Here is a 26,440-nt window from a genome sequence, read left to right as displayed (position 1 = left end):
CCTCCAGGATATGTTGCTCAGGGGGAGTCTTCTACCAAAGTTTGCAAGCTTCACAAGAAAATATATGGGTTAAAACAATCTACAAAAGCTTGGTTTGATAAGTTCAGCTCCACACAGTGTTACTCTGACCATTCTTTTTTTATTCGCTATTAGAATTCTGAAGTGGTGGTGATGGTCGTCTATGTGGATGACATTATTATATCTGGTAATGATGCTTCTGGTATTGCCCAAGTTAAAGTATATCTTCATCAGCATTTTCAGATGAAGGACTTGGGTGCTCTCAAGTATTTTCTTGGTATTGAGGTTTTAAGAAGCAAGAACGGTATTAACTTGTCTCAGAGGAAATATGTCATTGAACTTCTGACTGACACTGGCATTCTTGCTTCCAAACCAACAAATACTCCCATGGATGCTCATCAGAAACTTAGATCCGATGAGGGTGCGTATTTTTCAGATGTTCATCGATATAGAAGATTAGTTGGCAAACTTATTTATCTTACAATCATTCGCCCAGATATATCCTTTGTTGTTGGGGTTATTAGTCAATTTATACAATGTCCAAAGAAAATTCATTGGGATGCTACTTATCGTTTGTTTCGCTATCTAAAGAGTGCTCTTAGTAAATGTCTTATTTATCAACCTAATCAGAATGTTAATCTGGTTAATTTCTCTGATGCTGATTGAGTTGGTGCTGATGGTGATAGACGATATACTTCTAGTTATTGTACCTTTGTGGATGAAAACTTGATCACTTGGGAAAACAAGAAATAAACCACCGTTGCTCAATCCAATGTTAAAGCCGTATATCGAGTGATGGTGGATGAGTTGATGTGGGTCAAATCCTTAGGGGGGGCTCGCACAAGGCTGAAAGGATGGCATTGAATGTTCGACTTGGATCCTCTCCAGATGCCAATGCGTGCTAGACCCCAGGTGCATTCAACAACTGGGCAGCACTTGTGAGAAATACATGCAGGCGCGCTTGAGAGGATCCCCTTCGTTGAATGTCGAGGGTACAAGAACACACCCTCTGTCTCTATCTCTCTTCTCCTTGGGGGATGCTCGGGATTTCTTGATCACCCACAAAATTGATTATTAATCTGGCTGCACCAGAAAGAAATGATAGACCAAATATATGATATAAATATTGCAAAGCCCTTTAATGATTCGCTTTAAATTGATCTAAAATATTACGTAATGTGCCACAGAATCCATACAGAGAGAAGGAAGAAGCATCCTGAAAAACAACTATGTGAAGTGCCAGAGAGAAATACAAATATGCCTCCTGATAAACAACTTGTATCTTTACTGTGAAGCCTCTTTACTTCTACCAAAATAATATTAAGGATATATCATCTAATCAGTTCCTAACATTACAAAATTGAATAAAAAGTGATCAAAGAGAAACTCCCTTCCTAGGAGGATTTTAGCTTTGCCGATGCTGAGGCAAGGTGAGATAGGGTCCTGTGTCCGACAAATAACAGAAAGGCTCCCAAGAACCCAAGAGCCTTCAGTGTCGTGAACAAATCCAACTGCAAGTGCCAACAATAACATAAATATTGTGCATTCACACCTAATAGACTTACAATACGTATTTGCATTAAATAAGGAAGAACGATATATTATGAGTTGACAAGTTACCAACAAAATAACAAACCTTCAACCAGAAAAGCAGGTAAAGCAAAAGAACTGATGTAATGCCAACATGGAAGAGGACAGCAAATGTAGACGACACTGCTGAAGTAGGGAAGTTCTTTAAGTTCACTCTGAGACATAATAACTGCCAAAGACAACCAAAGCTTGTTAACAGATATGACTAGTGTGATAAGACAATCAGGAAGACAAGACAAGCAATCGCCTAGTAAAAATGAAGATAATGCACCATAGCGCCTACACAAGGACATTATCAGTACTGAAAGACATTGCCAACGAGATGAATTGTTTGACCAGATTTTATGAATATCACCACAACACTATAGACCACACTACAATAAAACTATTAGAATTGGTGAAACAACCCTCATGCTACAAACCAATAAATGATATTATTCAAGAAACTACGAAAAATAATGGTAGAATAAAAAGTACAGAATGTTAGATAAATTGACAACCTGAAGACAGGTTCGTTAATCCAATTTCAATTCAGCTTCGAATTCAAGAAGCGAAGGGAAATTATTAGTGAAACTCTAAGAGGGCCTCAAGTGAATGCAAATCTAAGATGTAAAGTAGAAACGCACCCCAATTAAGAAACCAATGAATGGTAGAACCGTGAGACCCAAGAAGGTAAAAGCAAGCTCCTTGGGCGGATGTTTCTCTGGTGCCCTAAAGATATGGGTTATTTCCTGTTTGGATCCATATCTTGAGCAGGGATCAACACGTTGTGGAGGAGGGCGAGTTGCCTTCTCTGGTGGCTCTGGTAGATCTAACTCAACATGGCCCAAAGCCTTCAAGAATGAGTTTTCCTGCAAAATTAAAGACACTAACACTTAGTTATCCACTAAAAATAATTTCCCTTTTCTGGACTCCTTATTTCTTCATTGTGGGTTGTCGCATCATTTTCTTGAAAAGATAATAGATCACCGAGACAAACAGAGAGAGGGAGAGAGAGAGAGCATCAAAGAGTACCATGGCAGCATCACCAACTGTAAGTTGAATGTCATATCTTCCAGAGAGATAGTAGAACTTCTCGACTAGACTGAGGAAATCCTACAAGCCAAAGGAGTGTGAATAAACATAAGAAAATGCATATTTTTCAAACAAAGACCCAATGGTAAGATGTAGTCAAATGGATGATTCATTCAACTGAATTTTACCCATGCCCAACCAAAAGAACTAGGGCACACCACCCGTCACCATGAGTTTCAAAAGGAACTCAAAAGAATGCCTACCATAACCATAGTTGTCAAGGCATCGCCTAGGCAGTTCACGCTCTTTCTAGGGTCTTAAGGCATCCCCATGGCTTCTATGTTGGATATAAGCATAATCGTAATAAATTTATCAATGCTATGTTCAGGCCTTGTGCACTGGGATGCTCTTTCTTTTATCAGTGCTATATTACATATAGTCATATACTGCACACACACGCGGGCACCCCTCCAACACCTTGGGTCGTCTAGTCGCCTTGACAACTATGACCATGACGAAATTTTTTGCACTAGTTCTTCTGAGGGTTCTTCTGAGGGTCATTAGCAAAAAACATGATCATTTCTAATTTATTCACAATATCTCTGACATCATTTACAAATGCCTTCCGTAAGTTAGAAATTTTCTTAGGATCTTCTTAAATAATGTAATAAAAGTATTTATAATGTTTTTTGAAAGAAAAAAAAAAAACTTATGATGCTAAGATTTATAAGAGCAGCCAACCACTTAATCAACCAAGTCTTTATGCAAATGTAAAATGCAAATTGGAAGCTTAAAAGATTCAGGATGTGTCTCACTTAAACAAGTGGCCAAAATGCCAAAAAGTTGCAGTGCCAAAATCTAGTCATCAGGAGTGATGGAAGAAACTTAACTAGTACTATCTCAAACTGTTTTCCAGAGTTCCCCACCACAAAGATATGCTCAACTTTGGTTTCATGTCTCAACTTAAGGACCACCTGCAGGCAAATAATTTCTCAAAAAAGTCAACATGAGGAAGCGACATTCTTGAGGCACAAAAAACTGATCACAAACCTGATGTGGCTTAAAAACGTGGCCAAGAGGAGTCGTCAACAGAAAGGACAAACGCAACTTCTGCAGATGATTTGCTGACAGTGACACATCGGTTTCCCCTGATAAATCTAATCTGAATAAAACAAATGAAGCACTAGGTTTAGGTTTCAGTTCTTTGCTAAAAATTCATCGTCACACCAGCACTTATTCCTTTATTTCACAAATCATTTGCATTTTCAGTTTTTCACAGTTTTTTATGTACCCATGTATTTCAATTGCATCTCAATTTATTTACATGGAAAAAGTTCTCCCAAATTGACCAAAGCCATGATCTTCCCTTTTGGTTGGAGGTGTTGAGGTGAACAAAGAACAATAGTGCAAATTGGAATTCAATAATGCACAAAAGGTATCCCATATTACAGACCCACTTCAATGCATGAATGATTTGGAAAAAACTTCAGCTTGGCAAAAATTCACACTTTTTTTAGAGTTCGCAAATAAGTCAGGAAATGAATAATTAGGTCTCAAAGATTCAGATTCCAATTGAGAATATTTCTACTCGGTTTGAAAAAATCAAAATCTTTGAAAAATTCCAATAAAAATAAAGAAATGGATGCAAAGTTTGAAATCTTAACAAAATTTTGATAAAAATTCATGAACATGAACCAAATTTTTTGTTCCAAAATTTTCCAAACATCAATGATTAAATCCTGAATTAATCAAAATCCGACTTTTCACTGAGTGAGACTCCAACCTTGATGCACTGACACAGCATACACGAGAAGCAATAAGTTTGTTAAGTGGGCCCATTCCTTGTCAACTCTTCTTCAATGTAGTTTTGGATTTCACCTAAAATATAATTATTCTTCTAAAGTTCTAATCAAGTTCACCATGTAACGCCTGCCAAGTTTATTTTAGGGTAATACTGTTCACAACTGTCAAGGCCTCGCTTAGGCCACAAGCAACCCAGGATATGCCCTCATGCCCTAGGCCACTGGTCATCTTCAGTGTCAAAGTGGCCAGACCAGACCAAGGGGGAAAAGGGGGAGGGGGGAGGAGAGAAGAAGAATAATTAGAAGAAAAGGGAAAGAGGAGAAGAATAAACTACCCAGAACTGGCAGAATCGCCTTGGCTCCATGACAACTATGATACCATTCATGCGGCAAATCAATTCTCTCTTTGCCAAACAAAAATACATACATTATACAGGAAATGGTATTTGCATATGTAATAGTTGGTTTTCCATCTAATAAAATCATATGATGGCTACCATGCCTGTTATCACTCATTGGAGTCATTAGACCTTTGCATTAACACATCTAAGCAGGTACATTAAACAATCACGTCACATACAGCCGAAACACAATAATCCAAGCAAATAATTCTATGAAACATGTAAAACAGAAAACAAGGAGTGATAGAATTACAGAAAGAAAAGGTGAAGATTTTTTACTTTTGTTTGGTCTCGATGCTTCCAAGGTCACTATCCAGCACCACAATTTCTGCACTGTTAATTTTGATGACTCCAGTGAAAAACATCGGTACTTGATACTGGCCTTCAGTAGCATAAATTTTCTTATGCTCGGGATCATGTAGCACAACCTATAAAAACTAGGATGTCAGTCCAGGATTATCAAAAGATTGACATTAGGCAAAAGAAATAATAATTACCTCAAAAACAAATATATACTTCCCAACATCAACAGTCTTTGGCAGGATATCCAAGGAATGAATTGAGCTTTCTGGGTCAAATTTGAGTTCCTGCATCATACAGAAGTCAGATGACATCACAGCAGCAGTCTAGTTAGACCATTACTAGTACAAGCACACACAGACTGCACACACAAAAGATAAACAAAAGGTAAAGGCAGTGCAGCACCTTATTCTCAACTATGGGAGTTTCTTTTGAACCAGAACTGAAAGCTTTCACAAGCTTCACAGTTAAAGGAGGTGAATTGGATCCCAGAACAGTGTTCACTTTAACCTGGCAAGTACAACCATAAGCATGTTCAGAGGTAAACACATAAATGGAACTCAATGAAAATAAAGAAGAGCAAGGCAAGTCAGCTAACATGAGGATCAATGATCAACCAATGAAACTGAATAAAGAACGGTAACAGTAAACCATGGAGCAAGGAATGTACATAGAATACCTCACTGTTCCACTTTCAGCTAACGTGAGGATCAATGATCAACCAATGAAACTGAATAAAGAACGGTAAGAGTAAACTATGGAGCAAGGAATGTGCATAGAATACCTCAATGTTCCACTTTTCGACAAACTCTAAATGAAAGAAGAAGAAAATCATGGTACCAAACATAAGGTGGAAACATACAAGACCTCAAGAAGATCCAAAAAGCCACAGTCACATATAGGAATTAGTTGGGTCAAGCAAGGTGCCAGAATGATTCAGATATTCAGACGGGTAGACCTATCAGTGAGGAGATCAAATATCAAAGCGTTACAAACATCTAGGACAATTCAAGGCATTTGGAATAGCTTCTTGGAGTGGTTTAGAGTTCTAGTAAGGATTCTAGAAGTTCACAAGAACTGGAAACCACACTCTAGACCAGGATCCAAATTGAATTTAATGTAATTTGGAAAAGAAACGAAAAAATCAATAATTTTGGTAATTACCAAACGCTACTTGGACTTTGCACATAAAGAGTAAATAGTTCACTGATTTCAGAAGTTAGAAGAGATAGGAAATAAGGAATGACCAATGGGGCGGGGGAGGGCTGTAACTTGGTATATACCAATTAAACTGGACTATGAACTAATTGTTGAAGTTGCACAGGTCATTGGAATAGTACTAACCAAAAATTAATATTCTAATACAACTAGGGAAGTTATGATTGACCTCTACTGTTGAAAAAAACAGAAACAGAGTATCAAATTCAATTCAGTAATCCACGACTCAGAAACTGGAATGCAATTTCAGAAATTCAAAAGTTATTGTCAACAGACCCTTAAATACCAAAACTGGGAGAAAACGGAGCTATGATAATGGATATATGCTCAAATATAACAAACTGAAACTTGAAGCAAAAACAGGGGTTCCCGTTCTGATGCAGATTCATCACCAAATAGGGCTTGTTTCATTGGAAATAAATCTAGGGTTGGGTTACATATATGTTGGGCCTTTGATCCCATGGGTTTCTAATGTAATAGGCCACTTTTATGAGCCTAAAATATGGGTAAACAGGTTGCATACGGGATTAACTCCCATACTTAGTTTTATTTCCATACTTAGCTTTTTATTTGGTGTTTTAAATTGAACCGGTTCAACCAATGGTTCAATTTAAGTGATTTTATTAGTTTTTCTTTTAGTTGTTTAGTTGGACTGGATTAGGACTCTATTTTGAGTCTATTTCAGTTTCCTAGTCACTTTAAGTTAGCTAATAGGTTAGGGATAGGATTAGGCCTTTCCTTTTTAGTGTCTAAGTCTATTTTTGAGTCTTCTATATAAGTTTGTAAGGGAGGCCAGCATTGAATACGAATTTTGATTAATAAAAACTCAGCTTGATGCTTGCTGCCTTTGTTGCTGTTGTTGCTCCTTGTGAGTGTGCATCCTTGTGGATCTCAAGGTGGATAGGGTGGGTGAACTCTTGTGACTCCTTGCATCGTGAAGATCGGGAGGTTTTCTCACAATTGCTCAAGCTGCTGTTCTTGGGGATCTCTTCAAACCAGTAAGCTAGTTTAATTTCAGTTATTCCCTTCTACTTCTCATCCTCTAACCTAAACCTACCTTCCCCATCGATCCAATTCAGATCATCAAACCAGCATCCTTATTCCCCCCATCAATCATCATTAAACTTCATCCACAGCCTTCATACTTTACTTGACAACAACCCTAATTTCAATTCTCCATTGCAGCCTTATAATCCCTTAAACCCTAATTAAGCCCTACAGCCCTAACTTCAACCTAAACCTAACCACCCATCAAAATCTGATCTTTTATTTTCATCTCACTCCCCATACTGCCATTAACACTCGACCAGCTCACTTTCCTCAGATTCCATCTCTAAACCCTAGATTCTAAAAACACCCAATTTTTACAAGGCCTCTAACCCGAAACCCTAGATTTCCAATTTCATCCAAATCAAACCAAACTTACATTAATAGACTCCTAAAAACCTGCACATCATTACCAAATAAAACCCTAGCTCAAAACCCTAACCCTAACCCTAATTCTGCCCTAGTTTATCTATTCTGTCCCATTCGGCCAGCATAGTTAAAAACTCTGATTTACCTGGCTCCTAGTAGGTCTCCTACCTATCTAAGACTACATTACGTTCCGCCCAGGACTACAACCAGGGAAAAGGAAAAGGAAAAAAAAACAACAATAGAGGAAGAAAAGCATAAGTGAGGAGGGAGATGGAAGATCACACATGAGAAGAGGACTCATATCTGAATCATGCAGAACGAGGTAAGAAGAGAAGTAGTCGACCAGCGGTCACACAACAGCAGCAACTAGAAAAAATTCAATTTCTTTTCATTCAAATCTCTTCTCTAGGAGGGTGCTTACATTCATATATACTGCTAACAAAACCAATTATGACTCATTTTGAACTCCCGATTAAAATCTGAAATTCAAAAACAATTAAAAATTCAATTGGACTCAACCAATACTACAGCGTATGAATTCTGCTAAGATGACTTAAATACTACCTTTAGCCGGTCTCTCGTAGTCAAGGAATGCACAGAAGCTGGGAGTGAAAAAATCAGTGGAATGAAAAACCTGTAACAAAAGAAATAAACTTGAAAATTGTTTCACATAAAAACAGAATAAATACCTACAAAAACAATTAGTGCTGAAGTGTTCAGATAGTTTCACGTGAACAGCAGACCGTACTCCAAACATTTAATATTCCACAAAGTTATCACTAAGGAGACTAGGCATGAATAAAAACCAAGAAAACCCATAAATCACATCCATGAATATTCAGATAGAACAACTCATTTGACAATAACAACTCAACTCCATCTAAGGCTATCACAACTACATGGGATTTTCGACATAAATACTGTTTTCCATCTATTCTATTTCAAAGCCATATTGTTAATTAACCCAAAGCCATCCATATCTATTCCCAGTTCTGCCCGGGTAATTTCCAGTCTAGCTCTTTTTTACTCTAGCTCCTCTTTTTTTTTTGCTAATGAGGGTGTCCGGACCTTCGGCCCAACTAGTCCCCCGGGTACACGCATGTGCCCCTACACATGCCCACCGGGAAACAAGGCCTGAACTATGTGGACTATTGAAGGTCAATTAAGTAGAGAGCGTCACAATTATTACTTGCCTATTGTTCTCTAAGCAAGCCAACGAATCTATCTGATCAAATAAGTCTTTGGCAGTGCCAGGAACTCCAATTCCAAGGAAAAAGTTGGCCAAACCCACGATTTTATCACCTGGAAGCTGAAATACTCAAAATAGAAGTGTAAGAACAGAACAAAAGACCAAAAAAAAAAAAAAAAAGGGATCTAAGAGAAAAAAGCCAATGCACCAAGTATTGCATAAACTCACATTCAGGCTTCCAGATGTAACAGCTGCAAATGCTGTTACGCCACGTACTACAGATGCAGTGGCCGAAAGAGGGCCCTGATGCTCAAGTTTCTCATCAAAGTAGAAGGCACCGTCATCTACAGTAAGTTAATGGAGTCTTATGAGTAAATAATAGCAACTATATATACCTACAGAAGACCTGGTGAAGCTGACTCATCCAATTCATATCTTGACTTAAATAAATGGTCTGAACATGATGAAAATTGAGTTTCTTGTATCTTTAAAGAGTCAATGACTATTTTTAAATAACAATGAGGAATTTGATGCAGTTTGGCCATTGGTAAAAGTTCAGCTGTTCAGGAATGTGGGAGGTCTCATGTTCACATCTTTCCCACATCAAACCTATTGCTCATTTCAAGACAAAATTTTACCTAGATGGGCCAAAATGTCAACAACAGGCCAAATTTTTGGCAGCTCAAAACAAATATTCGAAGGATCATAATTATATCAGTCTGGGGGAAAAAACCAAATTGATTAGGAGTTAAATTTAAAAAAGGACATGTTTAGGCATCCCAAACCCCTGTTTTGGAACTTGCTGTGGCATGCTAAAACCCTAGTTAGGGTTGTTTCCTTGCTATGGAACTAGGTGTTGTTACATTGCCACAAGGCTACTTCCTGATCCCAATTCTCAGAATTTTTTATCTATATCTTTCTTTTTCCCTTTTTTCCATGAATTTTTTTAATTGCAGCTAGTTTACTGCTATTGAAATCTGAATAATGACCGCTCTGAGTTTTATCTATCGAGAGTGCTTCACATTCACTAACGAACTGGTTAAGTTGATATTCGTCTCTTCATACAAAATTTTCAAGTGATTTCAGTATATTTTGACCCAACTCTCTCAAGGATCTGATAGAGGGTTAGATCTCAACTTAGAAAAAGAGCTTGGTTTCTTTAGAATACATTATTAGTTGCACTTACTATTTGAGATCTGTGGCCCATTTCTTCTCAGAGTAGGGGGTCTAATGCCTATCCTACATCAGAGATATACATCCCCAATTTACACCCATTTACAGCCTTTGCAAAAAATTTAATCTTCAGTAACATTACAAATGTTATATCAATTCTTAACAATCTTGAGACATTTAGTTGAAACGTTATTTGTACCCATAGAATTGGTGATACAAATTCATAGCACCAAATATCATATGGATGGAAAAGTACAACAAGCAGTCAGACCAAAATAATGCAGTAAAACAAAAAAAAAAGATACCCAGGGGCAGGGGTGGTAAGGAAAGGAACACATACTATATCTCTCAAGACTGTCAAAAAGCTTCATTATGTCATTTTTCACCGTACCAATCTGTCAAAGAAAGCACACTTTAGATCATATATAACATCAGAAGCTTCACAGTACCACACTAATAGCACATTGTAATATGAGGGCATGCAATATGTACAATTAGCTGATTCGTAGTGAAAACTGAAAAAGGTCATGCAAGAGCTTTTTCAGTCAGCTGTGAGCTTAGATTAGGATTCTTTTCTTTTGTCAGTACTTGGGCTTAGGCAGTTTGACCTATTTTCTTGTCAAGGATTGAAGTACCTATACATACCATCGGTACTAAAAAGTATTTTTTTGCTTTGCCAACACAGGATACGACGGATAGCAAGAAATTTCTAAGTACCAATCCACAATCCACATCCACTGGTATCAAAGTAGCAGAACCCTCTCCTACTTCCTCACAAGGGAAGCATAGGGAAGAGAAGGGCTAAAAAGGCCAAGCCAAGGGCTCTTTGGGAGCATCTTGCTCATTTTATGTTCAGTTTCCTACTAGAATTAGGCTAAATGCTTATAGTTCAGAGCCTCAAATAGAGCTTATTGGAGAGCAAAGATCCATGTGGTCGACCCCATATAGTTGGACCATAATGATGTGATGCTGTTGTTGTATTACAATCCATCTCGAGGCCTAGAGAGGAATGTTGGGCAGTTAAGAAGCAGTACGTAACTAAGAAGGGACGATGCCCTAGAGTGTGTGTCGATCATGTATGCCCCCTCCCCTTTTACTTCTTTATTATTATTTTGCTGACTCATCTAGGATCCATGTAGCAGACCTCATTAAGTTGGGATAAGGCTATGATGTTGTTGTGTTGTTTAAAGTTTAGAAGCCCTACTTGTTATTAAGATTAAGAGGTTGTAACTGGTTTAGTGACTTTCTTATTCACAATGGGTTTCTACATATATTAGTTCTATAAATAAGCTTGTACAATGCCCTTTATAGGCCACGAATTTCAGTACTGAAATAATAAATTTCTGATTTGTTTATATCGTGTGGTTTCCTGTACAGGCTAAGGTGGATTCGTCAGTTTCTAGGGTAGATTCTCAGTCAGACCTTTCACATTCAACAGCAGCATACATTAAGGTCAAGGTTGAGTTCAATTCCTAGAATTTGATACTGATAGTTCTTGTTTACATTCGCTGCAAACCTAGCTTCTAGAATGAATGATTCTGCTGTTCCCTTAAATTTTGAGTTGTTCTTTCAATCTGAGATTTCATAATCTCTTATTCTATCAATTCAGATCTGCATTCAATTTTAAAATCTACTATGAGTTATGTTATTGTCTGTAAGTAAATCCCTGAATTTGATCAGAACACTCTCATGAGAAGTTGCACCAACAAAAAAATGCTGAGATTTCAATCTCAATGGTGCTGGACAGTCTGATGACATCTTCTAAACCTTCAGTCAAATATCAGAATCATAGTATCTAAAACCAGACCAGGCATCAAACCAAAAGGGGCCCAGTTCAAGTTTAAATGGACAAACCATAGTTCAAAACAAAAATTTTGGACAATTGGAAAGAATAAATAAATAAAAACAACAATTGCACTGGTTGCCAGTGGTTGGCAGCTTGGTGCTTCTTCACTCTAGTGGGAGGTTGATGCTTGGATAGATAGTCTTGGTTGGTCATGTGTTAAATTTCAGAGTCAAATTAATCATATATTCCTTATCCATGTATTGTACATTCCCATGGTCCATTTCTTGTCGTGCATCTTCTTGTTAGTCCTGATTTTGAAAATTTTATTGTCATTTAACCAATTTTATTTTAAAAATTTTCACATTTGGAGTAGTGAATTAGATCAAGCCTCTCTTAGTGGACTACCTCAACAGGTATGTCTAAGGTGATTATCAATGTTCTGTTCTACACACAAAAAAAAAAAAAAGATTATCAATGTTCTGAAACCTGGATCGGTGGTAGACTGATTGACCCACAACCCAGCCTTCAAAACAGGTTGAGAAAATCCCACAAAACCATTCAACCCTAGCCCCCCTAAGTAAAATTTGGTTGACCCACCCACATGGCCTTCAAAATGACTAATTGGGTGGCTCGGGTTTGAAAACATTAGTATTGGTTATGCAGGTTAAAGGAACCGGCCTCATCAGCAAGTTGACTACAGAATTTTTTTTTATTTTTTTTATTTTTTAGCAATGGTTCTTTGAGCAAGCAATATAGGGCACGCACTAATGAGGTATGGTAAAACAATATTGTATATTGTTGGGCGACGATGCCATTTCATGTGAGAAGAAAAGAGATACACACTTAGGTGCCACCGTACCACTGTACTCTATGAATCCACTCCTCCTCTGGATTCCATTTAGATGGCATCTAGGCATACAAGAATGTTCTTGTACGTGAACCTGAGCTGGCCTCGTACTCTACCTGGCTGCTCAAAAAACCTTTACCCTTTTTTTTTGTGTTCAGGACATCAAAACCATCTAAGAAGTTAGGAAAAGTCTCAAAAGGTGAAAGGAGAGAACGAAAGAGAACGATCACAGAAATTCTGTATGTGAACCAAAATACTCTTTTCTTGCCTATAAGTAGATGGATCTTGACTGGATGCATGGGGAATTGGGGATCCAATGCGACGTTGCAAAGAGCATGTCAGGAGAAACCTTGGTTGCCAAGTTAGTTTGGAGTTTTATTTATTTATTTTGGGAAGGGGTGGGATGGAGGAGGAGAAGAGGAAGACGTAGGGTAGAGCAGAAGCACCTTTCACCTTTAAAACCAACATTACAGTAGACTAGGAATAGGATTTCTAGAGAAACTACAATTTCTGAAATTCTTGAAACCGCAAGCTATTCTTCTCCTAGCGTTGCTCTACTAGTGCCTAGATACTGCATCATGTTTATGTAAGAATATAATGAGTCTTGTCCAATATCGGTTTTGTTGTATGAGCTTCCAAACAACATTCATATGGTTTTCACTGAACAGAAATACGTTAAATTAGATGGATAATTAGTTCTTCCTTTATTTCAGATTTTTCTCCAACTTTTTGAATTTTTTTTCCAATTGCTTTGGGGAACCATTTGGATACAACAATTGATTGTTCAAATCCCGATCCAATTCACAAACAACTCATTGGGATTCTACAATTCGATTTGGCATTCACAACTATGGTTGTATAAGTCTATAACATTGCAGTTCAGAACCGTCAACACCATGCCTGAATGTGTCTGCAACTGTTATGATCTGAAAACACAACTATGTATATTAAATCTGCCACCAGTTTCTGGCACCTTTTAGTTGGAAAAATGCAAAAACAGACCATGGCCTAAGGTACCATCCCTTGTAAGGTTACTTGGTTTCGTGTAACAATCAATCAAGAAAATATAAAAGAAGATGCATGTGACTGATACTACTATTCATATGCCAATCAATCCAGTAATATAGATAGAGACTCGCATCAATTCTATATAACTAATACATTTTCTATAGTCGATTTTTGCAGAAAACACCCTTACCATAGATTGATCAACTTCAGAGGAAGCTAGCAAGACAACACCAGCAAGGGCTTCAAGTGCTAGCCCTACAGCAAAAATAGGACATCAGAGAGTGAGGAACCTAAATTGAAAAACTTAAAAATGAAATTGATCAAAAACTAAATCAGCCGTCACAAAAAAAAAACTACAAAAACAGAATAGAACATAATAGCCATTCAAACCCAATATTTACTCAAAATAGAACATAATAGACCTTCAAATCCAATATTTACTCAAAATAGAACATAATAGACCTTCAAATCCAATATTTACTCAAAATAGAACATGGAAACAAAATCACAATGCATTCAATACAATACCAGCAGCAAAAGTACTAGACTCAGCACCACTAGAGCTATAGCGCCATCTTCCATCACTCTGGCTGAGGGCCTATCAATAACAGATAAATAAAAATTTTATCATTGGCATGATAGGTCTAGTTGCTGTAAATGGAAGACAGAAAATGGTTGTCCAAGAGAAGTTGGACAGTAAAATTAAAATATATAGGGTGATGAAACCTTAATTGAATGAAAAATTCCATCTGCATCCCCAAGATGTACATTGCTTCCAGCGTCCTCATCCTGCAAGGAAGTTGAGATAAGAAAATAAACCGAAAGCTTCAGTTTCTTAAAATGAAACATTGTGACAGGCCAATGAGGTTAATAAGAAGGATAAGTTACTTCCAAGCTTAAATTAGAAACAGCACCAATTTTGAAGAAAAAAAAAATCATACCAACAAGAAGACATAAGTAAGCAAAAACCGTGCAACTAATATAGTATTCCAATCCTCTAAATGATCTTCAACTTGACTTTTTCCCCATAAAGAAAACTTAACAAAGGGAACAGAAACAATAGTACAATCTGCTGCCACACCAGGAAACATATAAGTTGATGTCCGAAGCAGAAATCACCTTAATAAGAGCCAAGCTTCCAATTGAATAATAAAGGTCAATTAACGAATTTGCGTCCTTCACAACTGCTTGAAGTTTTGAAGTTATAACCTTGAATACAAACAGAAAGCAATATCTATCATGCATATAGCCATCTCTATAAAGATAGAACAAAAAATGGTAAAGCTCACAAGAAAGTTTCAATACAACCTCATGCCATCAGTTAGAAGAATACCTCAAAGTTATCCACATTAATATTGCACTTCAAGATACTATTAACTCTTAAGGCATAAAACAAATCCTTTGGACTTGAAGATGATGGCCCAAGTTTTTCTACAACAATTGAGCATGTTTCTTTATTTATATCAGCAGCCTTTTTTATGCCAAGAACCTGAAATGTTCTTAGTGCTTCATATGTCTCCTCCAAGCTGGTCAACAGTAACATTAAGTCAGCTATTGAACAATTACTTCTCATTAGATTCACATAAGTTCCTTCTAATGACATCAAGCCAACATGTAGAATGGTAGCACCAAATTCCTAACCCCCACCCACCCCTCCCCCCCAAAAAAGTAAGGAAGAAAGAAACCTACCACAAGGCACACAACCATACTAAATCAGATTAGAAGCTACTCAACCACACTAAAACACATCAGATTCTCATGGAGCATAAAAGAACGTCCCCGTGCACAAGGCTCCCGCTACTACAGGGTTAGGGAGGGGCAAATGTACGCATCCTTACCTCTGCTTCGTGGACAGGTTGTTTCCATGTTTTGAACTCGCAACCTGATGGTTGCAATAGCGCAACTTAACCGTTGAGCCAAGGCTCACCCTCTGAATAAAGATAATGCTAGCATTATTTACAATACTAAATGTATGAAACCAACCATACGACAACATTCCCCATCAGATCCAAAACAAAGGAATGCATCACTTGTTTTTCACAAACAGCATCCATACTCGGTTAAAGAATAAAGCATTCAACCGTACTAAAACACATCAAATTCTCAGGAAGATTCCTCTGAATTAAAGATACATGAAATTTTAACAGCAGTAATTTGAAATGACATTTTACAATATTTGACGTATAGAACCAACCATAATACTAAATTCCCCACCAGATCCTAAGCAAAGGAAAATATCATTTGCTTTCACATAGAGCATTCTCAGAATTAACTAAATTAAATCAATTTTCAAGTTGTCATTCCTTGGCATTCCATTTACAACAAAATGTATCAAACCATGATAGTTTTCATTAAAAAAACTGAATAGCCCGTCCTTCACTGATAAAGAAAGCGCACTTTCGACTATGTCCCAACTCCATTGATCTATAGCTTTTCCCCACTAGAAATCAGAGAAATGCGCCAATTTAGTGTTCCATTTTCAACCAAGAGCCAACCAAACTTGTCCTTTCCACTTTCCATTCACACAAGTGTCTCTCCCAGGAGTCAAATGAGATCGACTCTTATGATCTCATCCCCTTTTTAAACCCCCGGTTGCCGTCGCAATTGGGTTGTCTTGCGTATACACAAAAAGCTGAGAGGTATCAAAGAGAGCCTTAGAGAGAGATCTATGAAACTGTGGTGAACTTTTGAGGTCGGAATGCATTGATCAATATTTCTAAAACATGAGGTTTAGGGTTTAACCAACCTTATGTAAGATCGATCGACCGGTGCAAAAATCTCTAAAGCAGCAGATCGATGACTATCCGTTATAGGTCGAAAGATCGCAGCTTCACACAAGGATAGTGAGAGAAACAGAACCAGAAACCCAAGATTTCTGGCCATTCCTGCAGAAAGCAGAGAAAAAAAGAGTGAAAGCGAGTGAAGATTCAGGGTCGAATCGATCTGAACTTTCAGTGAGTTAATGATCCGTTGAAATCAAGGGGTTATGGACTTAAAACAGTGTTTCCAACGACTTTCGAGTTTCGAGTCTGGAGACTTTGGAGAATGGTTTAACTGTTAAGGTATCGGAATCGGATCCGGATCGATCTCGGCTGATACCAATCCAGATCGTCCTAAATCGGTTCGGATAGGATAGAATTAGTGAATTACCCCTGCTTATAATAAAAGTTGGTTTGTATTACTTTTTTACCCTTTGGTCGTATCAGTAGATTGGTATCGGATCAGCCAATATTCAAGATTGGTCTCAGCCGTTACCGATCTGATCCCGATATTACAAACCATGCTTTGGAGTCGCAAACTTTTGACGTGGGACTTCGGTTTTCTACAGGATAGTGTGAAACCTCAAGTAAACAGCTCTTCTCTATGGTAATTAATTCTCCGTGTATGCCCTTCTTAGGTTTTTTGCCCTTTTTCACTCCCTTATCAGTCATCTTAAGGTTCTTATCCTAATTGGTCGTCTTCTTCTTCTTTTTGCGCTTAGACTCAGATGAAGAAAGTTTCTCTACAGTTGACAATGTTGGGGGTGCGATGTCTTGTATTCTTCACTTGGTTTTGTCGATTGATTCCGAAGGATCGTTAAGAAGCCGAAGGCTTCAAGGCAAGTATACCGTAGGAGGTGGAGTTCTCAAAGTTATTAAGGAAGCTATGGTTGTCATGAAAGGACAGATAACAAGAATCCTATATAGACTCGTAGGAAGTACAATGACAGGTGAAGTCTGATACAGATGACACTCATTTGTGACATATGCGGTTGAGACATATGGGTGAAAGAGGTATGATGAAGCTTCACCAAAAAAAACTGTTGAACAGGGTGAAAACTTGCAAACTGAACTTCTGCAAGTATTATGTGTTCGGGTTTCAGAATTGCAAAACATGAGCAAGGGGTGTGCTTGATTATGTACACAGTGATGTATAGGGTCATTCACCAATCAAATCTAAAGGTGGGGCAGAATATTTTGTGACCTTTGTTGATGATTACTCAAGGAAAGTCTGGGTCTACTTCATGAAGCATAAAAATGAGGTAGTCACTAAATTCAAAGAATGAAAGGTTGAGGTAGAAAGGACGACAAGAAAGAAAACTAAGTACTTGAGAACAGACAATGGAGAGGAGTATAGGTACAAGGTGTTTCTAGAACTATGCAAGGACTAAAGGATTACACGTCATTTCATGGTGTCATACACCACAGTAAAACGATGTAGCTGAGTGGATGAACATAACACTTCTAGAAAGAGCTCAAAGCAAGAAGCTGAATGCAGGACTGAGTAAAAAATTTTGGTCAAAAGCTTGGAGATTCAAGCCTTGATTGCTAGCACTTGGAAGAGAGAGAGGAAAGAGAAAGAATAAAAGAGGAGGACTGAGGCCAAAATCTTGGAGATTCAAACCTTGATTGCTAGCAAAGGCTCTTAGATCAAGAGGGGATCAGCAAGAATCAAGAAAAAGCTCTCCACTTAGGGTTTTGAGCTTAGAAAGGTAAACCCTAAGCCCCCCCCCCCTTTTTTTTTTTTTAATTCTTTTAGTGTTTCACGGTGGTTTAATCCATTAAAAAGCTCCCTAATAGCAATGGTAAGAAGCTAAAGTGATATAATTTAAAAGGGAGATGAAATCTCATAAAGTATTGGGGAAGAAAGTAATAACAACCCTATTTTAGTAGATTTTCTCATTTTGGCTACTAGTTTGACTTAGGGATGACCAGTGATGCATAGATGCCCAAGTAGGGCTATTAGAGACAAGTTTAGTTAAATACGGGTGGTGAGGGACCTTATTCACCATTCCAAGTGTATAAAAGAGAACCCTAATGTTAATGAAATGATATATATTTAGGGATCCATTTTGATCCAAGAGTAACAGAAGAATACTAGATACATTGTTTGAGGACAATATACCCAACATCTAGCACAGACACAAACATGTGAGGGGAATTCGGACATATCCCTGCATGTTTTTCCAATATTGTTATAGTATCATGCCAATGAGATTATTTATGATTTATATAGAAATGAAATATGTTTTTATGAATTGTTTAGTAATGTGAGGCATGATAAGTAATGAATAATAAAGTACAGCAAAGAACCGAAACTGAAGGTTTCATCAATGTTAGTTTAACAATAGAAATAAGTAGGGTAATGAGGTCCCCCAATATCCCTTCCGCCAGCTGGGAGTGGATAGTAGTATATACACTAGAATCAAACTCTGATATCTCTATTTGACCATCTACTCGAAAGGTGTGACACATTTCCTTCTGGACCTCTAAATACAATCCACACACCAGCACTCTACGTGTACATGCTATGTAAAAGCAATCATAAATATAAGATGAGCTAACTAGCTTTGTGTGAAAGAACGCAATCCATATCATGCTCATGAATGTATACAATCATGCTATATTGTGGAAAAACCATGCTATGAACATGCTGTAATTATAATCAGTAAATCTAGTATACTATATTTGATAATACAAATAGTTGTCATTCACGATACTCATAAACAATGTAAACATCATTCATCTGCTATTATTTTTCTTGGCTTATTGTGTCTGTTGACCTGCTATTCTTTTGCTATGCCTTATTTCATCTGTGATTCTCTTTCTGTAACTTACTTTATCTGGTTATCTGTTATTTTCTTTCTTTGGCCTACTTTATCTATTTCTTCATGTGAACTACCACTGAGATCGATCTATAAAGGTGAGGGTACAATACTTTGTAACTCTAAATTAAGATCTGTGGGGATCCAACTATATCTGGAAGAACATGAAGCGATACCCTAACCGGTCATCAAGGCACCGGGGAAGAGTAGTACGATACCCTGGCCGGTCACCTCAACACTAGGTAAGTCCACGACGTATCATGAATTGACACCTTGGCCAGTCATCAAGGCGTTGGGAAAGACTAGCACGACACCCTAGCCGGTCACCTCAATGTCGGGGAAGTACATGCCCTGATCTCTGTGTACCTCATCCAATACCTATACCCTTATTGAGAAGGGTTGGCAGTCACAATTAAGTTTGTGCTATGTTTTTCTATACTCAACTCTTTTTGAGCTACTAGTGCTCATTTGCTTTCTTTACTAACTTCAACTTCCAGTCTTCACCATCTAACTTAACTCTAGAATGAACTGGAATATTACATTCATTTTGAGATGTAACAAATGATAGGTTCTTTATAGCATGAGATGGCTGATGCCAGCATTTACAATTAATAGAAATGTTTACAGTTATTCCGTTGCAATATTCTGATGTCTCTGATATTATCCAATGCTTATTTATAGTTTCCGCACTTAGAAAGTAACAGAAATGAAAGACCAGACGTTACTTAACGGTGGCCGTGAGGACCTACACCCATATCTTTAACCCGAATTTGGGAGCACTATAATATATCTATGGGAATTTAAAGGATATGGTTCCTTGAAGACAGGTATCTCTCCTCTCTCTTGTCCGGGTTGGGACTGAGGTGTTTTTCATATATGCATGTTGAACCGGGTCGAGGGCGAGTGAACATCTGTATCCACTTATCTTTATCAGTTTAGAAGTGGGCTTATACACGTGTACAGGTACACCTATACATAAAAGGCTGTTGAATTACATGAGTACCATTCTATTTTGTTTCCTTCTTCAGAGTTTTCACTCAAACCCACTATTGAGACTCTTGAATTACCAAGCAACCAACTATGCAAGATGGAGATCTTATGGCTCTTATGTGTCTCTCTCATAATCATAATGGAAGTATAGAGATGCACTGCCGATGGATAGAAAGAGTAAAAAGACCCTATACTTTAGATAAGGCAGGGTTAAAATCTCTTTACTTGTTGGGTAAATGGTTAACGGAAGCAAGCTGGTGAGTTTTATATATTTCTGGCAGGGTTAAAATCTCTTTCATTGTTGGGTAAATGGTTAAAGGAAGCAAGCTGGTGAGTTTTATATATTTCTATCGATAGTTCTACCATTGGTCAAATAAAATAGAACAATTCTCTTGGAGGATTGGGGTTTCCCCTTAATTAGTCATATTCACAATAAAGCTTTTTTGCTTAAACGGAGATGGAGAATCCTTAAAAATTCATCATCTTTATGGTTCGTGATCTCGGTATCGGTTGGATCGGATTGGGATCGTCCAAACTCGGGTAAATATGATACTTTTGTCTCTGTTTTCTTATAAAAAAATTAATTTTTTTTATATTTTTGCCCCTGTCCATACAGTTGGATCGGACTGATATTGGGATCGGTCTAGACCGATACCGATCCGATCCAGCCAAAATTGGCTGATCCGATCCGATACCTCAACCTATGGTGTAGAGTGTTGACGGCTAGGTACTTTCTCATTCAAATCTTTTAGCTTCAAATCTCACTTTTAAGAGGGGCTTTGTATGGTAACTAAGGGTGTCAAAACCTAGCCCGACCTGTTAAGATCGATCGAAAAAACCCAAGACCGAATCGAACCTATCCTTATTGGATTAGTTTTGGATTGGGGTATGATGGGACCGGCTGAAAATCGGATCGCACCGGATCAACCAATAACAAATCAAAAATCGAACCGAATAAAACCTATAAAAAAATAATGAGTATAAGGTTATGAATAATTGAATTGATTTCAATATTAGTGAGAAATTTATGGTTGTAAGGAAAATTGTTACAAATCAATGAGTATGAGGTTATGAAAATAGGGAAATTGATTTGTAAAAGATGATTTGGTGGCTCTAGTTGAGGAGTTCTTTATTACAGGTCATATCCCTAAGGAGTTAAATAAGACTTTTATTTGCCTCATTCCTAAGGTAAAAGCTCCTGAGAGTGCAGACCAATTCCGGCCTATTAGCTTGTGCAACATCGCCTTCAAAGTCATCACCAAGGTTATTGCGACCGCCCGAGTGGGGTCTTGGACCGCTTGATTTCGCCCTCCCACCGCTTTTGTTCCCGGCAGTTAATCTCTGATAATATTATGGTGGCGCATGAGTTATTTCACTACATTAAGAAGCAGGAAAAAGGGAAAGAGAAATACCTGGCTCTAAAATTAGACATGAGGAAGGCCTATGACAGGTTGGAATGGAGTTTCATTGAAGGTATGCTTCTTAAGTTGGGTTTCAGAGAAATTGGGTGCAACTTGTTATGACTTGTATCACTTCAGTTTCTTATAGTCTTCTTGTTAATGGGTGTATAAAGGGGGCTATTTCCCCATCTAGGGAATCCGCCGGGGGATCCAATCTCGCCTTCCATTTTTATTCTCTGCTCTCAAGCTCTTACAGCTATTATTAAGAAGGCTGAAATGGAGGGTAATCTCAAAGGGGTGAAAGTTCGTCATAGAGGCGAACCCATCACCCACCTCTTGTTTGTCGACGATCGTTTACTTTTTGCTAAAGTTGATTTACAGAGGTTAACTCTCTAAAGGACTGCTTGGATCTCTACTGTAGTGCTACGGTCAAGCCATTAATTTTCATAAATCCAGCCTTATGTTTAGTCCAAATACTCATGAAAGAATAAAGAGATGGTTTGCTAGAATTCTTAAGGTGAAGCATGGCGATGGACCATCAAAGTATTTGGGATTACCTACACACTTTGGGGTAACCAAAAAGAGGTCTTTGATGATATCAAGGAAATGACTCTTAGTAAACTCCAAGGCTGGAAAGGGAAGTTATTGTCTCATGTTGGAAAAGAAGTGCTACTTAAAGCAGCAGTAGCTCCTATGGCAAACTATGCCAGTTCTCACTTCAAGCTTCCTTCGTCCTTTCATGACTCGGTGAAAAGGCTTCTCGCTAGATTATTTTGGGGTGACTCGATGAGAAGCAATAATTCATTGGATGTCCCGGCAAAGGTTGTGTAGACCTAAATCGAGAGGTGGTTTGGGCTTCAAGGATTCTAAGCTTCGAATCGTGCTTTGCTTGCAAAAGCCGCTTGGAGGTTGTGGTCTTCTCCGGACAGCCATTGGGCGAAGTTTTTGAAATCTATTTACTTTCCTCGTTGTGACTTTCTCGGAAGCTAAAGAAGGAAATCGCCCTTCTTGGGGTTGGAGGAGTCTTCTTGTAGGCCGTGAGGTTCTCCTAGAAGGTCCGATATGGAGAGTTGGGGACGGTTCCAAAATAAAAATTTGGGAAGATAGGTGGGTTCCAACCTTACCAAGTGGCAAGCTTCAATTTCAAAAACAGGAGGATTGCAATTTATTGTATGTGGCGGATCTTATCGACCATTCAAATAGGAGATGGAACCTTGAGTTATTACAAGTCGTGTTGCACCCTTCGAGATCTAGCTAGTGTCTAAAATTTCTTTGAGTTACTTTGGTGGAGAAGACAAGAGATTTTGGGGAGCTTCTAGAGATGGTCGATTTTCAAAGTCGGCTTATAAAATGCTTGCTAGGAAGGAGGAGGAGAACCTTGCTGCGAAGGCTTCCACGTCTAGAAGCCATAAATGGGATCATATCCCGATGTAGTTTGGAATAGAATCTGGTCTATTCAATCCCTTCCTAAAATCAAAGCTTTCTTGTGGCGCTCTTGTAATGAAGCTTTGGCATCTGGAGCGGGGCTTCAGGCTCGTCATGTGAACATCGATCCAAGCTGTTCTAAATGTGGTTTTCAGCCTGAAAATGGTGACCATATTCTCTTCGATTGCCCCTTTGCTCGAAATGTTTGGTTCGGTAGTCCTCTTCAATTCTCTCCTCCGAAAGGCCGAGCTTGGTGGATTGGATTTATAGCTGGAATGTTTGGTTCAAGCAAGATAAAAAGATGGCTCGAGAAGCTATCTCTAGAGCTTCTTTCATTTGTTGGTACCTTTGGCGTGCCCGAAATGAGCAGTGTTTAATGGCAAGACTTGGGATCCATCGGATGTGCTTCAAATGGTCGACAAAGCTTTCGTGGAGTTTTCTAATGCTGTCCGATTTTCGTGGTGCTTCAAACTCCTCTTCGGTTGGCTTGGGGAACGATAGTTCTCATCGATGTTCTTTTGGACTCCCCCAATGGGCTCGGTTAAAGCAAACCGTGATGCGGCTTTCACTGCCGAGACAAGTAGGGGAGGACTGGAATTATTTTTAGAGACCATTCTCGGTGCTTTGGTTAAGGCTCGTTCCATCCCTATTGTTCTTGGTTCGATCATCCAGGGAGAACTGTTGGCATTCGTGATGCTCTACTTTTGGCTTTAGAGTGGGATATGATAATCTTGTGGTGGAATCGGATAGCTTGGATGCTATTCTTTTTGTTGAGGGGTCAAAGTCCCCGGGGTGGGAAGTGGAGGACTTAGTAGTGGACGTGACTACGCTAAGGACTTCTTTTTCCTCTGTTATCTTCTCTTTTGTTCCTAGGGCTATGAACTGTGTCTCGGATGCTCTAGCAAGGAAGGCGCTGTCTATTGGGTACATGACATTGGCCAAACTCCATTCGGTGGCTTCAGGACCTTTGTGTGATTGATGCCACTGGTTGTACTCACCCCTCTCATCAATAAATTTCCCGTTTACCAAAAAAAAAAAAAAAAAAAAAAAAAATTTTTAAGTGTGGGGCTAATGAAATATTTTATATAGTTGAAAAGAGAAAGAGAAGAAAATAGGCACAAACTGAACCCAACTTGTTTTGAAAAACCCGGTATCGAACCGAATCCAAACTATTATCAATCCGTTATTATAAATTGAAATTGACACGAAACCAAATCGCACCGAAACCAAAATTGAGCCAAAATCGAAAAGTCCTTATTGGTTCGGTTTCGATTTCCCTAAAAGCCACACCGAAATCGAACCGACCGATTGACACCCATATTGATAACAATAGAGTAAATGACAATGAGCAGTGGAGGCCTTCCAATGTGTGGCATCAATGGTAAATGGGTGATCTAATTAGGTGATATAGCAAAGCTTAATTCTATTCCTGTTTTCATTTTCTCCCACTTAATTCTATGCTCTTTTAACTCCAAGAAGAAGTCTAATGTGGGGCTCAATCAAATTTTGACAAGTCAAATCATTAGTAAATGGGAAATCTAAGGTGGGGCTAATTGAGATATAGCAAAGCTTATATCTAAAAGTGCTGCCAATCTTGATTTGGATGGACATCACAAATATAGTTTTTATTTAGTGACTTGCAAATTTTATGTGTTTAGATAATCTGCAAGTATGTGATGAATATGAGATTAAGATCAAAACATTCAATTTTTATTGGAAGTCACCGTCAACAAATTAAATAAATTCAATTTCTCCCATTCTTCTTTTGATTGTCATTCTCCAAAAAAATATGCCAATCTTAATCCAGAAAGTATGAAATTTTGTTAGCTCTGCAATGTAACCATTGTGAATTAAGATAAAGTGATGGTTTTCATACAAGGACCTGTACTTCATCATAAAATTTCAAAATATTTAGGCCCCCATTGTAGTGAAGTCTCCAACTATTAATAGCAGATAATGTATTGGACAAAATTCACAAGAACATTATGTAGTCCTACAAAGAGAATGAAGGGTTATCGGAAAAGCTAGATCGGTACGGTATTTTTTGGAATCCTAACCTAAATATATAGGGTGCTACCAACAATTGTACTAATTTACATCTCTCTTTACTATTAATCAGTATTAATCGATGGTGTTGTAGGTAAAAACTAGCCACAAGGGCAACTAAGATAGTGCCACATTAGTGAGTGAAGGGACAATCATGGTCCTTATAAGGATTGGAGACTTGAAGTCTTCACTTCCTTATGATGCCTTTTAAAACCGTGAGAGTGGCAGCTATGGCGAGCAGCCCATGGTGGACAATATCATGAGATGTATTCTCTGACCTCATCATTGGCACCGTATGGGGGCTTCTATTGTGGGTAAAAACAAGCCCTAGGGACAACTAGATTATCGCCGATCTGCCATAGTGCACTGTCTACGCACTTGGAGACACTATTTACCCTTTTCCTTCCAAGGTTTTGAAACATGGAATCGAGATCTGGATCAGAAGTATTCACTAGAATCCATACACCATTTTATTACTTATTTATTAATTTTGTGCTAAGCCCCACATTGGGGGCTAGACAAGAACCCACTAGGTCACTACTATACTATTATTACTATTTCAAAAAAGATGGGGCTAGGAGGGTTGAACTCTCGACATTCCCTAGAGTTATGGTAGCCCCAACTATCTAGTTGCCTGTCACTAAGCTGGAAGCTGATTCCCATACACCATTTTATTATGAATGAAGGCATGCATTCATTATGAATGAAGGACACACAAAATCACCATACTTTACTGGCCTGATTTTTGTTTATAATAATTCATTACCCCTGAAGTATTCACTATATTACATCTACTATTTTTTTGCTTTTATCCCTCAACATAAATGTATGTTGTTGAAATACAAGAAAGAATTACGATGATGAAAGTTCAAAGCGACGAGACTAACGCATTGGAGGAAACCAATATACTACAAAATTTTATTTGGTATGTGAACATTTATCATAGACCTTTAAGATTACTATATATTTTATAAATCATAGTTTTATTTCCACCTTATTTTAATGTTTGGTACATATATATAGATTAGATTTTAGTTGGTAGAGAAATAAATTACTTAATTCATAAAAGAATTTAATTTTGTGCAAAGGTTTCCCATGGTGCCAAAGTGGGAAACCCCATCAATGAAAGTGTGAGATACAAATTCATTTAGTAGGGGACTCATATTTTGTATGAGGAGAGAGAATGTCAATGTAAGCTCCCATATCTCATTATGTGAGAGAGAGAATGGAAAG

The 26,440-nt window shown here is 38.0% G+C and overlaps 1 protein-coding gene across 1 annotated transcript; it reads right to left on the bottom strand.

Annotated features, from left to right (window-relative positions):
- Nucleotides 1–1,276: 1,276 nt before the first annotated feature.
- LOC122670807 (dolichyl-diphosphooligosaccharide--protein glycosyltransferase subunit 2-like) lies at nucleotides 1,277–17,080 on the bottom strand. The gene is made up of 21 exons (XM_043867794.1): nucleotides 17,046–17,080; nucleotides 16,759–16,784; nucleotides 16,509–16,650; nucleotides 15,096–15,288; nucleotides 14,882–14,971; nucleotides 14,489–14,551; nucleotides 14,291–14,360; nucleotides 13,953–14,017; nucleotides 10,462–10,516; nucleotides 9,177–9,292; nucleotides 8,953–9,068; nucleotides 8,324–8,393; nucleotides 5,531–5,635; nucleotides 5,323–5,412; nucleotides 5,105–5,253; nucleotides 3,673–3,784; nucleotides 3,513–3,596; nucleotides 2,623–2,703; nucleotides 2,235–2,459; nucleotides 1,655–1,777; nucleotides 1,277–1,529 (listed from the first exon to the last, which is right to left on the bottom strand). Exons 3-21 carry the CDS (start codon nucleotides 16,643–16,645, stop codon nucleotides 1,413–1,415), a joined length of 2,061 nt encoding a protein of 686 aa, XP_043723729.1. The 5' UTR covers nucleotides 16,646–16,650; nucleotides 16,759–16,784; nucleotides 17,046–17,080; the 3' UTR covers nucleotides 1,277–1,412.
- Nucleotides 17,081–26,440: the final 9,360 nt, after the last annotated feature.

Source organism: Telopea speciosissima, chromosome 8, assembly GCF_018873765.1.
Source record: "Telopea speciosissima isolate NSW1024214 ecotype Mountain lineage chromosome 8, Tspe_v1, whole genome shotgun sequence".
In the NCBI taxonomy this organism is placed as follows: Eukaryota; Viridiplantae; Streptophyta; class Magnoliopsida; order Proteales; family Proteaceae; genus Telopea; species Telopea speciosissima.
Note: the sequence above shows the minus strand (reverse complement) of the source record. Positions and strands in the feature narration are given on the sequence as shown.

Bases quoted from the DNA above. Each gene is read 5' to 3' on its own strand.
- LOC122670807 (XM_043867794.1), bottom strand. From the start codon at position 16,645: ATGGCCAGAAATCTTGGGTTTCTGGTTCTGTTTCTCTCACTATCCTTG. The intron at 14,552-14,881 runs GTGATTTCTGCT...ACTTCCTTGCAG, and splicing joins GAAGCTTGGCTCTTATTAAG to GATGAGGACGCTGGAAGCAA. The intron at 1,530-1,654 runs GTTTGTTATTTT...TGGCACTTGCAG, and splicing joins ACCTGCTTTTCTGGTTGAAG to TTGGATTTGTTCACGACACT.